The 21,343-nt window shown below is 40.6% G+C and overlaps 1 protein-coding gene across 1 annotated transcript in view; it reads right to left on the bottom strand.

Annotated features, from left to right (window-relative positions):
* The window catches only part of LOC102303500 (receptor-type tyrosine-protein phosphatase N2), a 212,658-nt gene that overhangs the window by 20,553 nt on the left and 170,762 nt on the right, over positions 1–21,343 (bottom strand). Inside the window, exons 15-19 of the mRNA XM_005917990.3 lie at positions 18,213–18,360; positions 16,186–16,259; positions 9,823–9,900; positions 6,659–6,778; positions 5,832–5,998 (exon numbers count right to left, since the gene is read on the bottom strand). Coding sequence (XP_005918052.1) covers positions 5,832–5,998; positions 6,659–6,778; positions 9,823–9,900; positions 16,186–16,259; positions 18,213–18,360 — 587 coding nt within the window. The remainder of the gene's footprint in view (positions 1–5,831; positions 5,999–6,658; positions 6,779–9,822; positions 9,901–16,185; positions 16,260–18,212; positions 18,361–21,343) is intronic.

Below are 21,343 nucleotides of genomic sequence, written 5' to 3'. Positions count from 1 at the left end.
TAGTCTCAGGAACACTGAGAAATGATTGCCTTTGAAGACAGTTCACTGCACCGTCCATAAATGCAGGATAAAACTCTACTGTGCAAAGAAGAAGCCATCTGTGAACATGATCCAGAAATGCCAAAGCCCATTTAAAATGGACTGAGGCAAAATGGAAAACTGTTCTGTGGTCAGATGAATTGAAATTTGAAATTCTGTGGAAAGCAATGACGCCGTGCCCTCCAGACTAAAGAGAAGAGGGGACCATCTGGCTTGTCATTAGCTTCAAAGGTTCAGTTTTAAGTCTGCATCTCTGGTTGTATGGGAGTGCATTAGTACTCCTGTGGCAGCTTGCACATGGAATGCCACCATCAGTGCTCAAAGATATATACAGGTTTTAGATCAACACCCATCGTCTTGCTCAGGGAAGGGCTTGCATATTTCAGCAAGACAATGTTAAACTGCATGCTGCATCATTACAACAGCACGGCTTTGAAGTAGAATTCAGATGCTGAACTATCCTGCCTGCCCCAGATGTCCACAGACTGATATTACAGTAAACATGTTTTTGCCATCAAATTCTGAATGACTTATTTTTGAATGTCACATTTATACAATCTAAGCATTTGATCTGTTTTCTATGTTCTGTTGTAAATAAAATATGTCAATCAATCATTGCATTGTTCTTATTTAGATATTACACAATGACATCTTTTTCCGAACTGGGTTTTGTATTATTAGAATTTATAGTCTCATGTAGTAAGACCATAATCTACAAAAACCTGCTTTACTGTTTGCTTCTAGCACATATAATAGTGCTGCACAGTTTAATTTAAACCAAATTTCAAAAGATCAGAGAGCCATGCTTCATTCGCAAAATGAAATAGTACATGTTTTTTTTTTACTTCTTATTTCATAATCAGTATAGCTGAACACAACCATGAGGAATCACACAGACATTTATAATCTGAAAGAAAATCATCATAATATTCCACAACGGAGGACAATCTGTGGCTGCTGTCACCCATGCATAAAAAAACATCAACAGTATGAGGAACACCACATTCTTCTCTCTCTCTTTTTAAAGACTGGGGTTAAAAAACAACAACTTTGCACCTTGTTCATCAAAAAACACAGCAGTGAGCAGATCTGCACAAACTCACAGCTTCCATCTGAGAACGCAGCAGAAAGGCCGAGTTTGATCCCAGCTGGAGATCATCTCTGATTCTATTTTATGGTGAAACTCAAAATAACAATATTCATCTGAATCATATTATGTGAAGGTACGCTGTGTGTATGTGTGTGGCCTTTTCATAATCCATTATGCATCACCAGTCAGAGAGAGAAGCTTCAAACGTGCAGTTTTGATGCTTTTCCTTACTTGAACTTGAAGTTTTTGTGGTCATTTATGTTTAATTATTAAAATTTATAACTGTCTTTGAAAACACTTATTTAAACAGGGTGTAGTGGGAAGTACAAAGTACAAAGTAATGATCAGTTATTTGTCTTGCTCATTGTTCATATCCTGAGTTATTGCACTTGAATTAAAAATGTATACATCTCATTATTACATGAGGTCAAAAGAAGGCAAAAAAAAGCAAGTATAATTATATAATTGTCACTTTGTAGCTAAATAAATGACATAAGCAGTGGGTTTTACCTGGTGTTTCCTGCAGGGCAAACAACAAGCAACATTACACAAGCTTGAGTTTTAAAAAACACAAAGGCTGATCACCAAAATTCCCCTCACATTTTCATCCACCGCCCCACTAAAATTGAAAAGTCAGACCTCACTAGAGACAATCAAAAGTGATGTAACCATGGAAACAGCCAGCAGAGAATCGCCAGTAGGCGGGGTGGGAGGTCGGGGTGTGGGTGTGTAGAAGGGCGTGAGATTCAAAGGAAATGCCCCATAAGAGAGATATTAGCCAGATAGCGAGAGGGGGATCAAAAGCCAGAAAGGGAGGCGCAGAAAAGAGTGGAAAAAAAAAAATCAATGGAGTGGATGACGACAGAGAGAGATGGTGAAAGATACAGACTGGCAAGCTGACGGACAGAAATGAAAGACTTAGAATATGTCCGCTCTTTATACGCATTAACATTTTTGGATCAATATTGTGAAAGATCCGGTTGTTGTCTGCAAACCACCAAAAATGTACAACAAGGTCAACATTTCTCCGATCAACACATTTGCAATATGAGGTCATGTTTTTAATTGGGTGTGTTCCATTATTTCAAACACAGTAATGTCTACACAACCCATGCATCGACACGCAGCAGCCCTGCAGCACTTAAAAATGTATTTTTAGAGACAATAACTCATGAAATGCCACACTGCCACCATTTGCAATCTGCCTGTAAACAGCGCGTGCAAATTTCCACATTATGAAACTGGTCCCAGATCTGCCTATTTGATACAACTAAGCCTATATACATATGTTTCAGTGACTTCAGTCAAATACTGCCATGTTGTTGAAAAAGCTGGCATCTCACACACAAAGTGTCTTTGGCACAAGTTCTGTGATGCACCGGGTTCAGTTTAAAGGGGCACATTTTAATCCAGACCCTCATCCTTTCCTTAACCTAACCATACAGTTTCAGTGCCTAAACCTATCCAGTAAGCAAAGGTGAAAGTGACTTATAAAGCTCAAAGCCTGTACTGTGTAATCAGCTGGATCTAGATGGAGGGAGCCCAGTCTCATAGAAGTGATTGTAAAGTTTGTTCCCCTTTGCATGCAGAAGATCCAGCAAAGTCCACATTAGCAGGTTGGAAAGAAATGTTTTCCTTTGTTGATGGTCTGAGACCTGGCAGACTGGAGTTTGGCTAGTATGATATTTTAGACTTTTATTTTTATTTACTGACTTGTTAGAATTAGGTAACAAAACTACTCATATAGGAAAAGGCCACAGTTTGGGTTAAAATACACGCGTCTACCACAAAACATACTGTAAATATCCAATTTGCACGTAGGATATGTGGAAGAAAATTGATGGACGGCTATTTTACATGATTTACTCCAGTAGTAGTATATAATAAAGTGGTTTATAAAACATGTATAATAAATTCAAGGTTATGTTTTGCTACTATAAGAATCTGATACCAGCACATATGATGAATGACTGGACAATCCCAAACATAAGTTTTATTTATTGTTTATATAAGGACAAAGTATTAGACCCTAAGTCAGGAATCACCAGGCAACACAGAAAAAATAGACTAAAGCTAAGTGAGGGAGGAGAGACAGATACCGGGCAGGAGCAAGAGAGACAAAAGCGACCAAGAGAGGAAAAGGAAGCATGGCGAGAGAGGAGGGGAGACCGGAGGCAGTCAAGCAAACCATGAGCAAGCAAAAAGGGAAGAGGTCATCTCAGGTCACTGGGCACAGCGAGAACAGAGAAGGAGGAGTGAGATGAAGAAGGAGAAAATAAGGGGAGGAGGAGAAGACCGGGAAAAAGAGAAGTAAAAGGGTGGGTTGGGGGGAGGGCCCATGAGGCCCCCTGGTTGTAGAGTCACAGTCTCCAATGATCACTTTTGTGACTATGCAACTGGGCTTATATTACTAGCTGCAACATCACAAAAATGACACTGGCAACCGCAAGTTAGCTGGTAAAACGGGGGAAGGACAGAGAGGAGTTGTAAGCAAGGCTTCGGGTCAGTCAGGCCGGTGTGATTAGTGAACAACATGCCTGCACAAGCGCAAATGATGGAGAGGTACTTCAGCCGGTATCCTCAAATCGCCGAGGTGAAAAAAGGCAACACCAAAAAATAAAGAAAAGGGCAGGTTGCTATTACGAAAGCACCATATCTGCTGTAATAAAAGTGAAAAATATCTCCCTCTGTGCCTTCTTCATTGTGTTCTGACCCAGCTGCCCTGTGAGTAAAGGCAATATTTCCTAACTGATGGTGTATGGTGACGCCCACCAGACCCTTTTATAATAGCAGTGACCACAAACTCTTACTCTTGATATCCCACCTAATTGATGTGCGCCAGCAGAATGGAGACACCAGGCCTATATATAAACCTGACTTGGGGTCTATCACTTGAGAAAATCCACAGTGAATCAGAGAAAAGGGGCCAGGGCGGCTAACACCTGATAGGCAATACAGTATATCAGTTTAAAAGAGGTCGAAGGGGAAAAGGAGGAGAGCAGTTATAAAGGCGCCAGAGATAAAGGATCACTTTGGAAGAGTATCCTCAATGCATTTTGAATTACACTGTTATCGAGTGGAAAGCGCCCAGGATGTTTAGAGGATATATAGATATTTTTCTGCCTGCACCTCAGGATCACAAGTCAAAACTCCTGGAGAAGTGCGAGGTTTGAAGCCATTATGCTGTAAGGAAATCACGAAAGCCTTTCAAAGCCTCTGTGGCTCAGGAAGGAGGAGGAAGGTGGAAAACAAACAACTTCAGGAGCTTCTATTAGACTCTTTCACTTTATCTTTGTTTTAAATAAAATGCCAGAGAAGAACCATCACGCATATGACCTACTGGATTTTAATATATGGCACAGCCTGACCAGTTTCTGAACTGTAATAAAACTGCATATACAAAATTCAAGCCTTGGAAGCTAAAGCGATTTAGGTGCATTGGAAGATTTTCTTGCAAGGTTGGATTTCTGACTTTTTTGCTCTTCTGATGCCCTACTTGTGAATTCTGAGAACCTTCAGATAAGTTGCATGGGCTAACAAATACACCAAAACCTAAGGACAACGGAAGAGGCTGTTGAACCAATGTCAAAGGCCGTGTGGCTCCTGAAAGTTAGCCTATTCATCCCAGGATGAAAGAAAAGGATCAGTGAGAGTTCCAGTTAGTCAAGCACTGCAACATATCAAGCAGAACAAACAAAAAAGAAAAGCAAAGCACTGCAAAAACATTTATTTATGTAATATTTCTCCCATCCATACCTTCTTGTTATATTTACATGTGGAGAAGACTGACAGCATGCACACAAAAGCAAATGTTCCGCTACCATTGCTCTGTAGTTTGGTTTTTCTTATGTACACTTACAAAATGAAAACGTAGGCTGCCTTTGTTCTACCGGAGCAAAAGACGAGGGAAGAAACGGACTGTGGCGATTTTTCCTGAATGATATCATGCAAGGTGTTTCTCAGCTCTGCTGTGGAAATGAATGCTGTTATCAAAGTGGGTTTGCTCCAAAGGCGCCTTTGAAGAGAACTTCCAAAAAGTTTCCTTGATGGCTTCTGAAACCTCAATGCTTTCTCTATCAACATTAAAAGCTGGCTTAAGTACTTTATGCATTTCAAATGAAAATCAGTTTCAAGTAACTCTTTAAGCAAAATGCACAGAAGACTTTTATACTATACTATAGAAAAATAGGTTTAAAAAACATACAAAGTGCAGGCCATGGTTAAAGAGTAGGAGTCAACTCAAAGGTAGGTAGTATCACTGTGAGGGATAACAATGCTGCTTTTCACAGCTCCTTGTCTCATGGCTGTTTAGTTTTTCTCCATTTTGTCAAGAGATAACAGTGAAAAGGACCCCGGCACAGGGTCAATGGTCATTTATGATGCATAAGAGGAAACCTTCACCCTTAAAGCAGGACAGATGGTCTTCCTGTAAACACCACGGCACCTCGTAAGAAAGAAAACTGGATGGAGAGAGTTATTGGTCCATGTTTTTGACTCCCTTTGTGTTTTGCCCCAAGATGTTTTCAGTTTTTCTTTTACTGTTAGGTTTGTGCACTGAAAACTAAAAAAGGCCAAATGACTTTATACACATGTTTCTGATGCCTGAGGACTGGAAACAAACCCAGCAGCTTTAGATGACCCAGGAACGAGGGTGGGCTGTTTTGTTTTAAGCTTTCTGAAACTTTCTGAAGAAGCTCCCTACCTGCGGAAGTCAAGTAGTGTTCGGCTAGTCTCCGGCACGTTCTGGTTGAGCCAGGTCAGGAAATGGAACTGAGTGACGGTCCGCGTTTCGTTGGTCTGCATGTTCTTCAAGTAGAAGCTACGAACCAGGAAGTCATCGCACCAGATGTGTTCAGAGACCAGGTTCACCTGGAAGGATGCAGGAGACAGACATGTATTTCCCCATGCATGAAATTTATGGTAGTCGAGAAATGTTCTGATCGGCTTATGCACTTACTAATTCCAGAAGAGTAAATTACTTCTAAATTGAATTATGATGACAAAAACACAGACGTCACGTGATAACTGACTGATTACAAGTGGAAGACAACTTAATATCCCATGTTTTATTAAGACGATAATCCTTTGTGATAAATAATCTTTGACTTTTTATTTGGTCACAGTCAAGTTCATACGATAATTAGCCCTAAAAGTCACATAATATTTATAGTGGGGGGTGGGGCTGAGTTCCCTGAGTAGGAGATGGATGTAACCCATGCTATACTGAGTCAGATGCTAATGGAATAAAACTGCTGTAGCCTAACGCCTAGCTGTGTAGCATCCTAAATAATCATGTTCAGCGTACACTGGCATTGGTGCAGCCCTGAAACAGGCCAATTTAGCACCTTTCAATGTCTAATTGAAGACTTTCTTCTGATTGGCTGCCCTTCATAAACAGCAGATTTGAACAACATGTGAGAGGATTTTCGTTCTCATTCACAACAAAAATCAAGACAAGTTTCAGACATTTGTATTCAACATATATATGTGACAGAAAATAATAACAGATCTTCTTTGAGTGTCTTTTACCTCGTAGATGTGGTACAGGTTGGATCCTTCATCTGGCCAGTAATGGTAGCACTGCTTCACCCCGCTCTCAACAAGAGGTGTCAACATAACGATGACCACACAGCCATTCTCCCAAACCATCTGCAAACAAAATACACAGGCAGGTAAATGATTGTAGCTCTTTAAAAAGGCCTTATTCCTTTGAAATGAAGTAGTTTTTTTCTTGATAGAGACAAAAATGAATGAATTTTTAGTTTTTAATTGTTCCGAATTCATGTATGTTATTCTTTTTTTGCAGCACTTAAGATAAACTTTCTCAAAAGTCTAAATATTCTGCGTTACTTAATGTTCTTTGAAAACTTCTAAGTTTAATCAAAAGTAAAGCGTTAAGAGTAGGAGTCATGTTCTTGAAGGAGCGGAGAGCTTGATTTGGAACAAGATCTCATATGAAGCTGTCAACACCTCCCAGAACCTGCCAACAGTAACACTGACATGTGTCCTCACTCACCCACTCTCTTGGATATCGGTCCATCATTAGTTCAAATTTTGTTCTAGCTATCATTTTGGAAAGGGAGGTGTTTGTTTCACGGGAGCGAGGGAAAAAAAAAGAAAAATCTTGGTTTGAAACATGCTTGCTGTTTCCAACTTTTGTGAGCAACTACAAGGAAGTAAAGCTTTGTGACAAGTAATTGCTGTAGCAGTTCAGGCTGTTCCCTCCCCCAGCTGGGTCGTTCCACATCTGAGACCCGCCTGTGGTCGTATTTTTCCTTCTGGCAGTCATATTCTCACAGCCGGAGGGTGGGCTTGCTCAGGAGATCCATTCAACGCTGTTCAGAGGTAACAGTCAGCCGTTAATAGAAGCCATAAAACAATACCGCTCCCACATCATCGGGTTAGATTATAAAGATGGCCGCACCTGCCGCTCGGTCATGAGCGCTGCCACACCTTGCCGAAGATTTAGCAGATGTTAATTGCGGTGGGTTTTGAATTACTGCGCCTCTCTGCACTATTCCTCTCAGTCCTCCCTGCTTCAGTGATTAGTCTCATGGATCTAAAAATGTGACGGTGCACTTTTTGAGAAATTGTGTTAATTTGCTTCAGCTGACAGGGTGCGAACTCCGCTGCTGCTGCTGTCTGGAGGAAAAGCTCCCTCCTTTAAAACTCAAGGTTTGTTAAAAAGCTACATTTATTTAAACCCATATTTTCCACAAAAAAAGTGAAGGGTGTGCCGTGCTCTTTTAGAACGTTTTGTGTACATGAACTTTCTGAAGATGTTGGACTTTTTTCCTGTGTAATAACCTTGGCCGGCTCTTGATTAAGCAATCTGATAAGACACAGTAATGCTAGTTAAATCAACTGGGCCTCAACACAACATGAAGGCTGAATAAAGCCCGAGTACAGAAGCCTGTAAAGCACGGAGAGGCTACTTAATGAACCTGAGATGAATCCATGATGAGCAGCAGGAATCGTCTGAGGCTTTTAGATAAAGTCTTTAAATGATCTTTTTAGCTACAGGCTAAGGCCTGCGGACTGATATGGAGATACTTAGACACCCATATTGGTTTTGTGGCTTCTCGTTCACATCTATTTAGAAAGCCTATTGCTTTTTTAAGGACTGGGACTCCTATGTGAACTACATTATGTGCACTTCTTTCAGGTCAAGGGCATCCATCCTAAAACCACTCTCGCATATATAGAAGTTGACGGTCCTTTCTTTTTATATTGGCCTTCTGTACCACTCAAAACTTTAGATATTTCTAGACAAAAACAAGATTTGGACTACAGAAATGGAACAGAAGGACGTTGCAGAAATGTTGGTGTAAAGTGTGAATAAAGAGGAACAGGACCAATATACCAACAAACACTTTTCCTTCCCTGAAAAAGAATTATTTAGAGCTGGACGGGGATTAGTGGAAAGGAAGAAGGAAGGAGGCGAGTAGTGGTGTAATAGGGCTCTCATTCCCCCAGACAAGACCTCAACATCGCCACCGCTGTCACTACGGAAACCCAGCTTGAGTTGAATGGAAATTCAGCTTGTTAGGCGGAAGTCACACGCCTAACTTCTCACCTCTCCTGCCTCGTTTCAAGCATTTTGTTTGCTTGCTTACTTTGCTGGACTGTTAAACTAAAGTTATTTTAGTTCCACTTTTGTGTAATCATAAATGTGCCACTGTGCACACGCATCTTACCGCACTTCCCACTCGTCTTGACTGCTCACATGAAGCCAAATTTGACATTTTTATTTTATTCAGTCTCTATTTATAAAGAGTGGGTTGGCTAAGCACGCATGCTTTTTAACAGCAGTGGAATGACAGGAACCAAAACAGTTTCGCTGTGGTAATGGGCAGTTTAACAAATGACAGTGTACCTACAAAATTTTTTGTGTTAATCACAACTTTTTTAAGCCTTTTCCAAAAAATAATTGGCGAGCCTATTCGAGAGCACAGTATGCAACAAAACTAAGGTTTATTAAGAAAATAGAAAAGTGGTAATATGGGATTTATTTCCAAATTAACCAAGAAAATAATATTTGGATTCTGTGTTCTTGGTTTTTCTGGATACTTTTCACATCTCAACAAAAAATGAATATCACACAGCTCATTTCAAATGAACTGATTTTTATATTTCACTTGCCTGGATTAGTTGGAACTTCTGTAGTGTAGTGACTCTATGCAAGCCTGAGATTTCTTTTTCTTTGTGCCCCTCCTTGGTCTGCCCAAGTGAGAATCCAGCGGGGATATAACTTGTTTGACAAGGGGACCTTTCCTTCCAACCTCCCTGCTGCTCCACTCAACATACACCTAAAACCAAGACTGGCCAGAATAACTTATTGATCTCCTGGTCTCAGATTCAAACCCAATCCAACATTTGGGACAGTGGGAAAAGAGTTTGCTACCCCCTGCATTAACAATGTGTCCCACTGAAGGCCAGTGTGTGTGTGTGTGTGTGTGTGTGTGTGTGTGTGTGTGTGTGTGTGTGTGTGTGTGTGTGTGTGTGTAAAAACAGTGGTGGTGAGGCTAGTGAAGGAAAGATTAATAATGACATCCACAGAAATGGCTGGTCTCCTGTGTGACTTGCTGCACTAATAAAAATCGGCTAACTCTTGTTTAAGAGAGGAGATTGTATTGATTTTTGTTTCATGAGTGTGTGTGAATGCATTTGTATTTGTGTGTGTGTGTGTTTACCTGCCAGAAATCAGCCACAGTGGAGGGCAGGGGACCTTGAGTGGCAATGTAGGCTGGGTTCCTGGGATCGTGATCCATCTGTGGGGAGAGGAAAAAGGACAAGAGGGTGTAAATTTATCAAGGATGGCTCATTTTGAATGGTACAATTCATGTTTGTCCTGTCTCAAATGTTTAGATTTAAAGCCCATGATTATTTTGGATCATTTCTGGAAAACAAATGTTGCACAGTTCTCAGGAAGTTAACAGCACAGCAGGGTCAACTCAGATCTGAGAAGAAAGGATAAATTAGAGTCCAATCATTGGCTCTGACCTTGGTCATCTTATCCTGTAAGTCTACAGAATAACAGACATTTGCATAGTTTATTCCGATCAGAGAGAATGACGGCTGTTCCAGTTGTTACATTAAGTGTATTTTTTCACTTAAGTGTGATAGTTTTGCATAGGTTTAATAATCAAATCTTTGTGCATTCCTGGCTGTTTTTGGTCATTCCTGCTATACCATATTGATATTGTCCAACTTCCCTCATCCTAGTTTCTGTCATCATCATCCTGATCTAAGCAACAACTTCTGGGTCTAGAAAAATAAAGCCAATGGAGAAGTCCCAAAAACTGCAGATAGAGCAACTTGAGATTGGTTTAAAAAGATAACAGGCAGACTGTTAAAATGTACAGCTTTGCAGCAGAATAAACATTGCTGCACCACGCTTGTAGTTGTAGTCCCTTTAAGGTCATGGCCTTGTGTTTTTATTTATCACTTGCTGTTCAGTTAACTGTTGTAAGTTTGTGCTCCAGTATTGGTGTAATTAATTCATTCTAGTATTTTATGTCTATGTTATCAACTGGCAGATACACTATATGGCCAAAAGTACTGGGTCACATACACATTACACCTACAGGAGTTGCTTGGCCATAGAAATCAATGCCATGAAGTTCCCAGGATATAGTTTTTGTGCTGATGTTAATGCCTAAGGAGGTCAGGAACTCTAATTTAGCTGATAATTTAGCACTTCTGTGCTAAATAGGGTCAATCCAAATATGGTCAGTTCTCGAGCCAAACAACCAAGAATGTGATGGCTACAATGCTTATGTTGAGTCTTTAAAAATAAATGACATAAATGAACCTCAGCAAACTCAGCAGTGGAGTTGCTTATTTAATTGTTCATTGTGATTCTTGGTTTATGTAATGTTTATATTAACTTCATGTAGTACTTAGTGTATTTAGTTTAGTTTAGATTCTTCAAAACCAGGACAAACAGATTCAAACAGCTTTCATCCAACAGCAAACACACTCATCAAAGCAATAACACGAGTGTGTTTGTTCAATTAGGGATGGGTGCAATAGATCCAGATAACAGGACATTATGTCTGTGTCTATTGTGTGTGCACGCATGTGTTTATGTTTGTGTTTTTCTAATGAGTGTGCACCTTTAATTTCATTTGTTACAATGACAATAAAGCTAGTCTATTCTCAGTTCCTCCCTTAGCGTTCTTTCCTCCTGTGTTAAAGTTTTTTGTATTAAGCTTCACTTCCTGTTTTATTTTGGTGAGCCCATGTTCCTTGTGCATTGTCTTGAATTTTGCTTCCTTTACTCGTCTGTTATGATTCTTTTTAGCCATGTCTCATTTTCTCCAGTTGTCTCCACTCCTCTAATCAACCTTTTGTATATGTGTAGTTGCTCTCTTTCCTTTTGCCTTTGTCGGGGTGGCAGCTCACTTTCCTCTCATGTCTCCCAGCGAGCCCTAGCCTTACGTCTCACAAATGTAAATGGTAAATGGTAAATGGCCTGTATTTATATAGCGCTTTTACTAGTCCCTAAGGACCCCAAAGCGCTTTACATATCCAGTCATCCACCCATTCACGCACACATTTACACACTGGTGATGGCAAGCTACATTGTAGCCACAGCCACCCTGGGGCACACTGACAGAGGCGAGGCTGCCGGACACTGGCGCCACCGGGCCCTCTGACCACCACCAGTAGGCAACGGGTGAAGTATCTTGCCCAAGGACACAACAACCGAGACTGTCCAAGCCGGGGCTCGAACCGGCAACCTTCCGGTTACAAGGCGAACTCCCAACTCTTGAGCCACGATCGCCCCATGTAGTTGAAAGTTTTCAGTTTCTTTCGTAATGTATTTTCCATGCTTAATAAATGGCTTGCTTTTAGTTCATCACAATCCACCTCTGCGTCTCCGGGTTTAGGCACTACACACATCTGACATGAACAAATAAGGAAAAGCAATTCTACAAAATTGATCTTTGTCCATACATGGAAAAAAAACACTATGCTCCAATGGGCCTCCAGGAATGTTCTACAGTGTGTCTTTTTCTTGGTGTAAAAAATAAATTGATATCGGACGCAATATAATATAACATAAAATGGCTAAATAGCTCGTTCAAAGACACTTTTAAGAACTAATGAGGGGACATGAATCATCACACGCCATGCACAAGGAAAAATCCTCAGTGCTTTCGAAATGAGCAAATCTAAGTGCGTTAGTAAAATGTTCCCCCTGTTTAAAGTACTGAAATTCATGGCTAGAAGCTTCTTAGAGAAGGAGCTTAGCGTTTGCAGAGTAGCTCAGACTTCTTCCTTAACTTAATGAAAATTCCAGAAGGGTGGCGGAGGCGTCGAGAGCAAAAGACAGGAGATGAACGTGAGCTGAATTCGCGAGCAAGTGAGTGACAACCCTGCCAATTACCATGCAAATTGTATAGTAAATGTAATAATTGGCTGACCAATTTAGCTGGAAGCAATTACAGAGGGAAGACAGATAATTTATGGGGTTTTTCCGCACACCAAATTGTCTTTAATGGCCCTCTGTTCCTTTTATGAATGCCAAACAATAATGCACTTCTAATGAACTTAAAATAATTTTACCTAGAGAGAGAAAAGGCGACACGGTGGCAGCGAGTTTTGCTCATTAAAACGGCGAGAACTGCATCACGGACAAAAAATAGCTGGAGGCAGAAGTGCACTTTTCAAGGCCAAGAAAATATGTGGACAGTCATTTACATATATTTCTTTTAGTTTTTTTCTCGAGGTTATTATTTAACATCAGTGCTGGACTTGTAGCAAAATGACAGAAAACATTTAATTTGATTGTCCATGTACCTGAATATTTATGTCATGTCTGCGAGAGACATTTCTACCCAGTAAGCAGAACTAAGCGTTACACAATATGAGTGTCTTAGAAGCATCAGAAGCTAAAATCTATTGCCTTCCAGTCACATAAGAGGTTTTCAGAATTTCACTCAGATCCGCGACTGCAATGAAGCACTAATATTCCCCTTGCCTATACAGAGCCTGGTTTAGAAAAAACACAGAAGAAACTGGAAGATTCAGAGTGGTAAGATCTGGGAAATTATAAGAAAAGGGTCGGGTAAGGCAGAAAAGAGATTGTAAAGTTTGAAACCTTGTGATGGATGAAGATGAAAACGGTAGGGGAAGATACAGCAGGCTGGGAGAAAATGCAGAGTCACTATAAAGATGAAAAGATGAGCAGAGAAGGAAAGACGCACCAGGAGGGCTCTCTACTCTTGACATCTGTCGTTTTATTTCTTTCTCCACCCTCCCTTTCTTTGCGGAGACACAATGCTTCCTGACATCGCAAAGTGCATCCAGAATTAAACCCCACCATTAGTGACACTGCGAAAGGACAACTGTCTTTCTGTCTTTCACACACACTCCTGTTAATGAGGGAAAAAAGTGTAGGATGTGACGTGTGTAATTATCCTTGTTATTGGGTTTTTGTCTTTTCTGTGGAAGGAAGGAGTCTGACTAGTCTGATGATGTTACTACAATCTGACACCTCTGTGTGTGTGTTGGTGTGTGTCTGTGTGTTGGGGTTAAAATGCTGGCTGCCAGCTATGTGAATTAGTTGTAATTGTGAGTCTATTTTAGGAAACGATAATCATAACGCTTCTATCACTGAGACAAAACTCATCATGCGCAGATCCTTTTTAATACTTCTGTCATGACTTGTTCATAACAAGTCAAAATCTTTGATCCTGCTCCTTTTTTTAACCACTTTTTCTCTTTACTTTACATTTTGAAGAATACTAACAAGCAAGCTGTCTTGTCAGTGAGTTCGGCTGGTAGTTGAGTATACTGCAGTCCAGTCCCATAACGCCTGACTTAGACTTCTGTTGAAGGGTTCAGAGGGGTCTGCAGTTACGTTGTAGGTCACGGTGTAGACTTCCCGCTGAACCATAAATTGAAAATATTTTATTTATCACAGGTGAAGCTAATCTACATTGGTGGTAAAGTGTGACCACACTTTAAGATAACAAGCAAACTTGCATTGGGAACTTGTGTTTCCTGTTGTAATTTGTCATATAGTGTTAGATCCTTGGTTTTTCCTGGGTTATTTCTTTTAACTGAGGTCATTTGGACACGCAAAAGCTCTTTTCAGTGAAATTGGCAGCACTGTTTGCTGGGTAACGTTTCAGGACGGACAGCCTGTGCTACACCCTGATGCATTAACACACTGTGATGTCGAACGAGAGTGGAAACAAAATGCAATATTTGCTTTAATTTTCTTCAGTGCAACTCTTTTAAAACCTTAATCAAAAACTTCAACCGGACTGCCAATAAACACTGTGAGGCTGATTTAAAGTCAGTGTTATCTGCACACGACACGCACCAAAATAAGTGTGTGTGTGTGTGTCTGAGTAATACGTGAGTGATTGATTATGTCTTAGAAAGTGTGTGCGTTTGATTGAGTCTGCAAGGAAACTATTGAGTCTGTTTTAGACTAACGGTGTTTGTGTGTTAAAGGAGGAACTGAGTGATTGATCGTGTTTCTGAGTAACTTTGTGCAACTGAGTGACTGATTATGTGTGTGCGTTGGACTTTAGGCCACACAAAGCATTTGTAAAACTCTGATTAACAAATATAGGATAACCAATAAAAACGTTCCTAAGAAGTTTGTGATCCTCCTGCTTTTCTTTTAAAACATACGATGGCAATAATATAGTTCAAACTTGTAAAAAGACAGAATTAAATGTTCCGCTTTTGTTGCTTAATTAGTGAATTGCCATGTTAGCGTAACTTGTAGTTGTTCCAGACTCAAAGAGCTAAAAAAAAAAAGTGAGTTTAGCGACCTTATATGTCTAAACTGCATCACGTAAAATGGTAATCCTTGATCCTCCACATTAAAGTTAAGGAAGAAAAGTCACAAGGCATTGAAACCAGGCTGACCAACGGCTGCATTATGCAATAAACTTGCTCATAGCAGAGCCAATTCAAACCCCATTACTACTCACCTAATTTAATCATGTAAATTCATGTAAATAATGTCGAATCAGAACACATGGATCAACCTTACATTCGACAGTTGGTAGAAAACAGCTACTCTAACATACAGATAATTGCTTTGGTGTGAATGTGCAGCATTTTATTTTTTCGGGACAACACCATACAATTGTGTCACGGTGCTTCAGTTACTCTCGATGGAAAGACAAGCACCTTGCATGGACACCATTGGAATGGATGTTTTTTAATGTTGCAGTGTGTGTGTGTGTAGGTACATTACATGTGCAGCTGTTCATGCATTCTTGTTAGTTTTTTAGGTTGTGTGTTCTTTTTGGTTTCAGCATGGTGCACTGCGTGTTTTTTAGCGAGTATGTGGGTACGTGTGTTGCTTCGTTTGTGTGCCTGCAACATTAGACAAGGTTGCTCTTTTGTTCCTGTATAGTTTTGATTCCTTCTCTCACATGCTCTCGCCTGCGCACACACAATCGCACACACACAGAGCCACGTTCTGGTGTAACGCCCAGATTTGAAATGCATAGCGTTTCTGTTGCTTTTAATGGAATACCACTGTATCTGCCTCAAGGGAAACGTAAACCTACTACTCAACACTGGTTTCGAAATTGATACACTCACTTACTGAATTCATATGGCTCTTTCTTACCCCTTTCCTTCCTACAGGCTGTTTAAATCTGTACCGTGCCAAAAAGAAAAAGACCCCAGTAAGGCAGACACACTGTAATAGTAAACACAAAGTAGTGTCAAATTAGCATAACCCAAGGTCACAAACAATAGTTTCCCAGGACCCTCCGGATCAATTTTGTTTCCACAAATGAGAAGTGAATCGAGAGCCTCGCACATGTCCTTTCCCACACCTCCCCAGAGCAAATACTCACCTGGGGTGTTTGCTGTATAACAATCATTAATATTCATGGTGCAGAACATACATATTGTGAGAGGCTGCCACCGAAACTAAGCAAGCATTGCATCAAAATTTATATTGGACAACGGTAGGTTGCCTTTGTTTCTGTGAAGCCCCGTAGGGGCTGTGGCAGCCTAGCATAGCAGCGGCGTGAAGCACCGAGTTAGAATGCAGAGGAGGTACTTACGATCGCGCTGGCATTGATGTAATCAGAGTTGCCTTGGCTGTTCTCTACCTTCAAGGTGATTCTGGAGTGATCATCTGAAACAAAAATGGAAGAATTCAGCATATTTCGTCTTTGCAGTGTAAGTGTTCTTTGGTCATGCTATATGCATTATAATGAGGGCTCGCTCTGTATACGTGTTAAGAAAGCGGGATTATAAGTAACAATGCCAACATGTCATGAAGCGTGGATTCCCTTCTGCTTTGACAAGGTTACTTTGAGCTCAGAAGGAAACTAGTTGACTTGTTTAAGAAAATCTCTTCTTTACTTTTCCTCAGAGATTTTATTAATTGATTATTAACTTTCTCTGTGTGTCTGTAGGGCACCTCTAACAAATTCACATAACACTTCACACTCTTGAGACAAAAGTTTTGAAACTCTGCTGTGCACTGTTGCCTTTGTATTAAGAGCTGTGAGCAAAATAAACACATTAATATATTTGGCTGCTCTACCTCTTACGATTATACTCTCGCATGCTGTCAGCATGGCTGCCACTTTAGAAAATTCAGTCGATGTCTTGCTCACAGCTTTCAAACTCCAGTCCTCGAGGGCCGGTGTCCTGAAACTTTTACATGTGTCCCTGCAGCAACACACCTAAATAAAATTAGTAGGTCATTAGCAAGAGTCTATAGAACTTGACTGCATGCTGAGGTGGCAATTCAGCCATTTGATTTATGTTACAGCAGCTCAAGAGTGAATGAACATGTAGTTTTAGAAGTACTTTTTTTAATTAAACTTACACTTTTATTTAAATTTACTTGAGTAGAGTTGGGGGTTGCCACCATGCAGTGAAGTCTTGCTGATACCCTACAAATTTTATTCAGGTGTGTTGCAGCAGGGACACATGCAGAAGTTTCAGGACACCAGCTCTCCAGTCTCAGGACTGGAGTTCAACACCCCTACTCTAGCTATATAACAGCCCCACTGAACAGAGTCCAGAAGTGCATGAGAAGATGACCTTGAAGGGAAAATTAGGGTATTTTTTATTTTTTATAGGTAGAGACAGAACTTTTTGATCATATTTTACACAATGAGGCTGAAATTGTATCAAGAATTATGGAGCTATAAAAAATAAACAAAAAATGTCTTTCCATTGAGGTAACTGGGCAAACACTGGTTAATTTGAGTTGCATAGGAAAATGTGTTTGCTGTGAGGTAGGCAGATCATCCATTTAGTGATTTCTAGAACTAAATTAAAACTGAGGAGCTTCGTTTAGCCTTGAGAGAATCTGCCATAATCATCTGGGATCCTGTGAATTTTTAAGAGGGACAAACTTTCCGAGTTTGTGCATTCTACTCTTGCGAGCACTCCTCCGAAGCCTCCGGTGATCGGCAAAACAGTTCAGAATTTTTTTTTTCTTGAAGAAGCCAGTGGTGCTTCAAATAGGAAGCACAATTTATTCCTGACAAACTGCTTTCCCTGCTGACAACCTGGATTTCATTAAGCCTCGGCCTGGTGGAGAGAATGGGACAGCACTTTTTTAGATGGGCTATTTCCACAGAAGCTTAGAAATTTTAATCATTGATGAGGTCGGTGCAGGAGAGCTTTAATAGAAAACTAATTTACAACCCTTCTGCTAGCTGCATCTGCTCCAGGTTTCTGATAATACAGGCTGAGCTCAGAATTTAAGGGGAGTGTTGTTGAGAGGTGCTGAGAGTAATGCCACCATGTTTGGACGACTGACATCAGGAGGTGTAACAGCCGAATTTTGGTTCCACTCAGAACTGATGGCTTTTGTGCTCCACCAGTAATGCAGTCTTTTCTTTTTGTGTCTCTGCCAACAGAACTGCAACAGCTTTTAGGTTTTAAACATGTTAGAGAAACTAAAACACGGTATTATCCAATTTTGTTGATACTAAAGGCAATCGTTCACACTTTGCCAATAAATTAATTAAAGTCTCCTATAAAATCTACTTGTACATTGTACACTACTACTACCTTTAAGACACAGTGGCAAGAACGGAAAGAATAAGAGAAAGTCATTGTTTACATGCTACAACAGCAGCGGAGCGGTTCTTCTTCGCGTTGCCATCCTTGAGGCCGATGGTGCACGCGTTGGGTTCAGCTTGGTACGCACACAGTGCCTCCCACTCCTTCTCCAGGCGATCCTTATTCTTCAGGTGATCTTCCATGTAGGACTGGAGGAAAAGAGTCAATAGAGTAGGTGAGTCAGGCTTATACTTTCCCATCAGAGACAGATTTATATACATGAAACTTGCTGCGGTGTATTCATTATAGGGTTTCCCTTCTTTTAATAATCTTTGATTGCAAATGTTTTTATTGTGCTTTGGCTCAATATGGTCATGGCTTAAAATTCTGATTCTTTTAAAGGCAATCCTTAAAATTTCTGGCTCAGGGTGAGAACCATCTGAACTAAACCAATTACGATCCTCTATTTTAGAAGCTACATTTTTCTAATCTTTATTAAACGTTGTGAGTTTTTTCTCCAGGAACATTCAAATGAAAGCAAATAATTATCTAGTGGTGCCATTAAACCAAAGTATTAGTGCCAAAATGCATATTGCTATTTCACTTTATAAGACACACCTATCTTTAGCAGTGTATGCCATTACCTATTACCTATTAATTAATTCACTGACTTTGATCAACTGCCTACAAATTATTTTGGCATAAAACCATAACACTTGGCAAAGTCATGGTAATGGTATCTGATGGTGAACAGTGATGCTTTGTGTTTTAAGCAGCTTTGAAAATGAGCAGCCCGTGCTCGGAAAATATGGACGGTAGGCTCGTTTTTTAATGGATGAGGCAACGGAATGAGCTGGTGTGGTTCTTTAAATGGTACCAGCGGTGATTTATGGTGGCAGTTACAAATGGGACTGATCTTAATCAGAATTAGCTTCCAAAAAAGGCCTAATGGCTTTCTGCTAAAATGAGAGGAGTTTGTTAAAAATGGAAGTCGACCTGACCAGATGTCCGCGCGGCGGAAGAAAATGGAGAACTGTCCAGATGAAATGCACGTATATGATTTTTAACATACAAGCACACGCCTACTCAAATGGCTAACGTCTAAGTGTGGAGGCTTGTTAGTTTCATTAAGTGAGCTCAAAATACTCCCTGTTGAACAGCAGGCTTTACACATGACACTGCATTCACACACACATACACACAACCCTACTGAAACACACAGACTTTCCTTGTAGTATCAGCTCTCTATTAAATTTGTCTCAGAGCTGCTAAAAGCAGCAATGATGTAACAGGAGGTCACAAGCTGCGACCCTCCACCTGCACGCAGCCGCTTATCAACAGCGGGAGGCCCGATCCATCAAAAGGCACACAAAGAAAATGCACATACACACATCTGAAGTAGAAACCACACATAAAGGTTTTCATAAGGTCACATGTACAAAAAATAGTTCACCCACATACTGCAAAGACACAAAAGAAACATACGCAGGCAACAAGATACACACACTAAGCAAACACTCAAATACACACACAAAATGACAGAATATACACATGCACATAGAAAGCACGTATATAACTTAGGGTGCAGAAAGACACACAGTCCTACAGAAGACACACACACAGAGTCCAAATCTGATGCCTCCCCCCAACTGCCCTCTACCCCCTGCCCCTCTCTCTCCTTCTCTAATGCCAGAGTAATAGGGTTTTGTGGCTGTGTAAAGGGATTATTGCAATCCAATCAGGAGGTGCTGAGATCACCATGTGTCGGCCAAAGACTGAATAATCCCCTTACTGCAGAGGGGGGGGCTTACAGCTGCCAAAGGTGCTCAATAAAACCCGCTACGCAATAAGACTCTGCTCGAGCCGCCATTGTGGCTCTGACGCGCCACCTAAGCACCTGTAGGAAATGGGAGCATGAAAGCTGGTCGCATAGGGAGGTTGACGTAATGCAGCAGCCATTTTGGATCGAAAGAGAGTGAAAAGAAAGGGGAAGTGGGTGGAAAGAAATCACTGTGGGATACTGTTACTCAGCAGGGAAGGGTATCCAGTTGTGGAAAACACATTTATCGAAGCCACTTCGAGTGCAATTTCAGGGGACCTGTGCTCTACTTCAGCATTTCTATTTTATGCTCCACTTCATGTTAGAGCAGAATACATATTACCTGACTATATTTATTTAACGGTAATAACAGTTTCTGTGCCGATGATGAATTATTATTGACTGGAGGTTAGCTTCACACTGACCATCTGCAGAATCTGCACTTTTACTTTGAAAATGTAGCTGAACTCGTAAATTTAGCTGTTAAAACCAAGAATAAGAGACTTGTTACAGAGATTTTTTTTCTCCTTGTGGAACAGCACCTTCTTCCTGCACTAATGGTGTCATACTGGAACAAACATCTTACATAAGGTGCTATCAGCGCCAGTGATGAGGCTTTTAAGAGCTAATCTAAATGTCTTAAAAGAGTCTTCTTTATATTTGATGCATTCTGCATCGGTGTAGGAAGTACAAAAAGGCTTCCAAAGCTTTCATGAGGACAAGAAAAGATGGATCGATGTTGCATTATATACATTTTAGAACAAGGTGCCACTTCAAAAAGTAAGTAACTTTAAAACTTAAGTCTATTTGCAGATACAATTAATGCTGAGGGTCCAATTAAGAACTAATGAAATTTCATGCTCTAAGTATTTTGCAACAATTCAGACAACAATCTTCCCATTTGTGAACTCAACACAAACACATAATGCATCATAACCAATCCATCGACATCCATCTTTTTTTTTTTCATCCATCTTTCACACAGAGGCAGCTATCTTATTTTTAGTTAAAAGCTGACATCATCCTGACACGAGGCTAACTTCTCCGCAGCTGAATGCTTCTTCCTCCTCCTCGGCAGACCACATTAGAGTGATTTAACATCCATTTCCCGACGCACATTCATCCTCCAGCTATTGCCCTGTGACCTATCAACTCTACAGATCACATCCCAGCTGGCCTGATGGTGAGCTACGAACACCACAACAGATTCCCAGCATGGCTAATCTCGACGGAGGCCTCCGCTGCAGCATAATCTATAACACTTACTTGGCCAGCAACAAACGACAAGATAATGTGCTTTATATATAGAGTCGCCTAATCCTCTTAAGACACAAGCAGAGAGGATGTGGGGGAGGTGTTGGGGGCAGGGGGGG

Source organism: Haplochromis burtoni, unplaced genomic scaffold, assembly GCF_018398535.1.
Source record: "Haplochromis burtoni strain Fernald_Lab_line unplaced genomic scaffold, NCSU_Asbu1 Contig_27, whole genome shotgun sequence".
Lineage (NCBI taxonomy): Eukaryota > Metazoa > Chordata > Actinopteri > Cichliformes > Cichlidae > Haplochromis > Haplochromis burtoni.
This window is presented reverse-complemented; position numbering and strand designations above follow the sequence as displayed.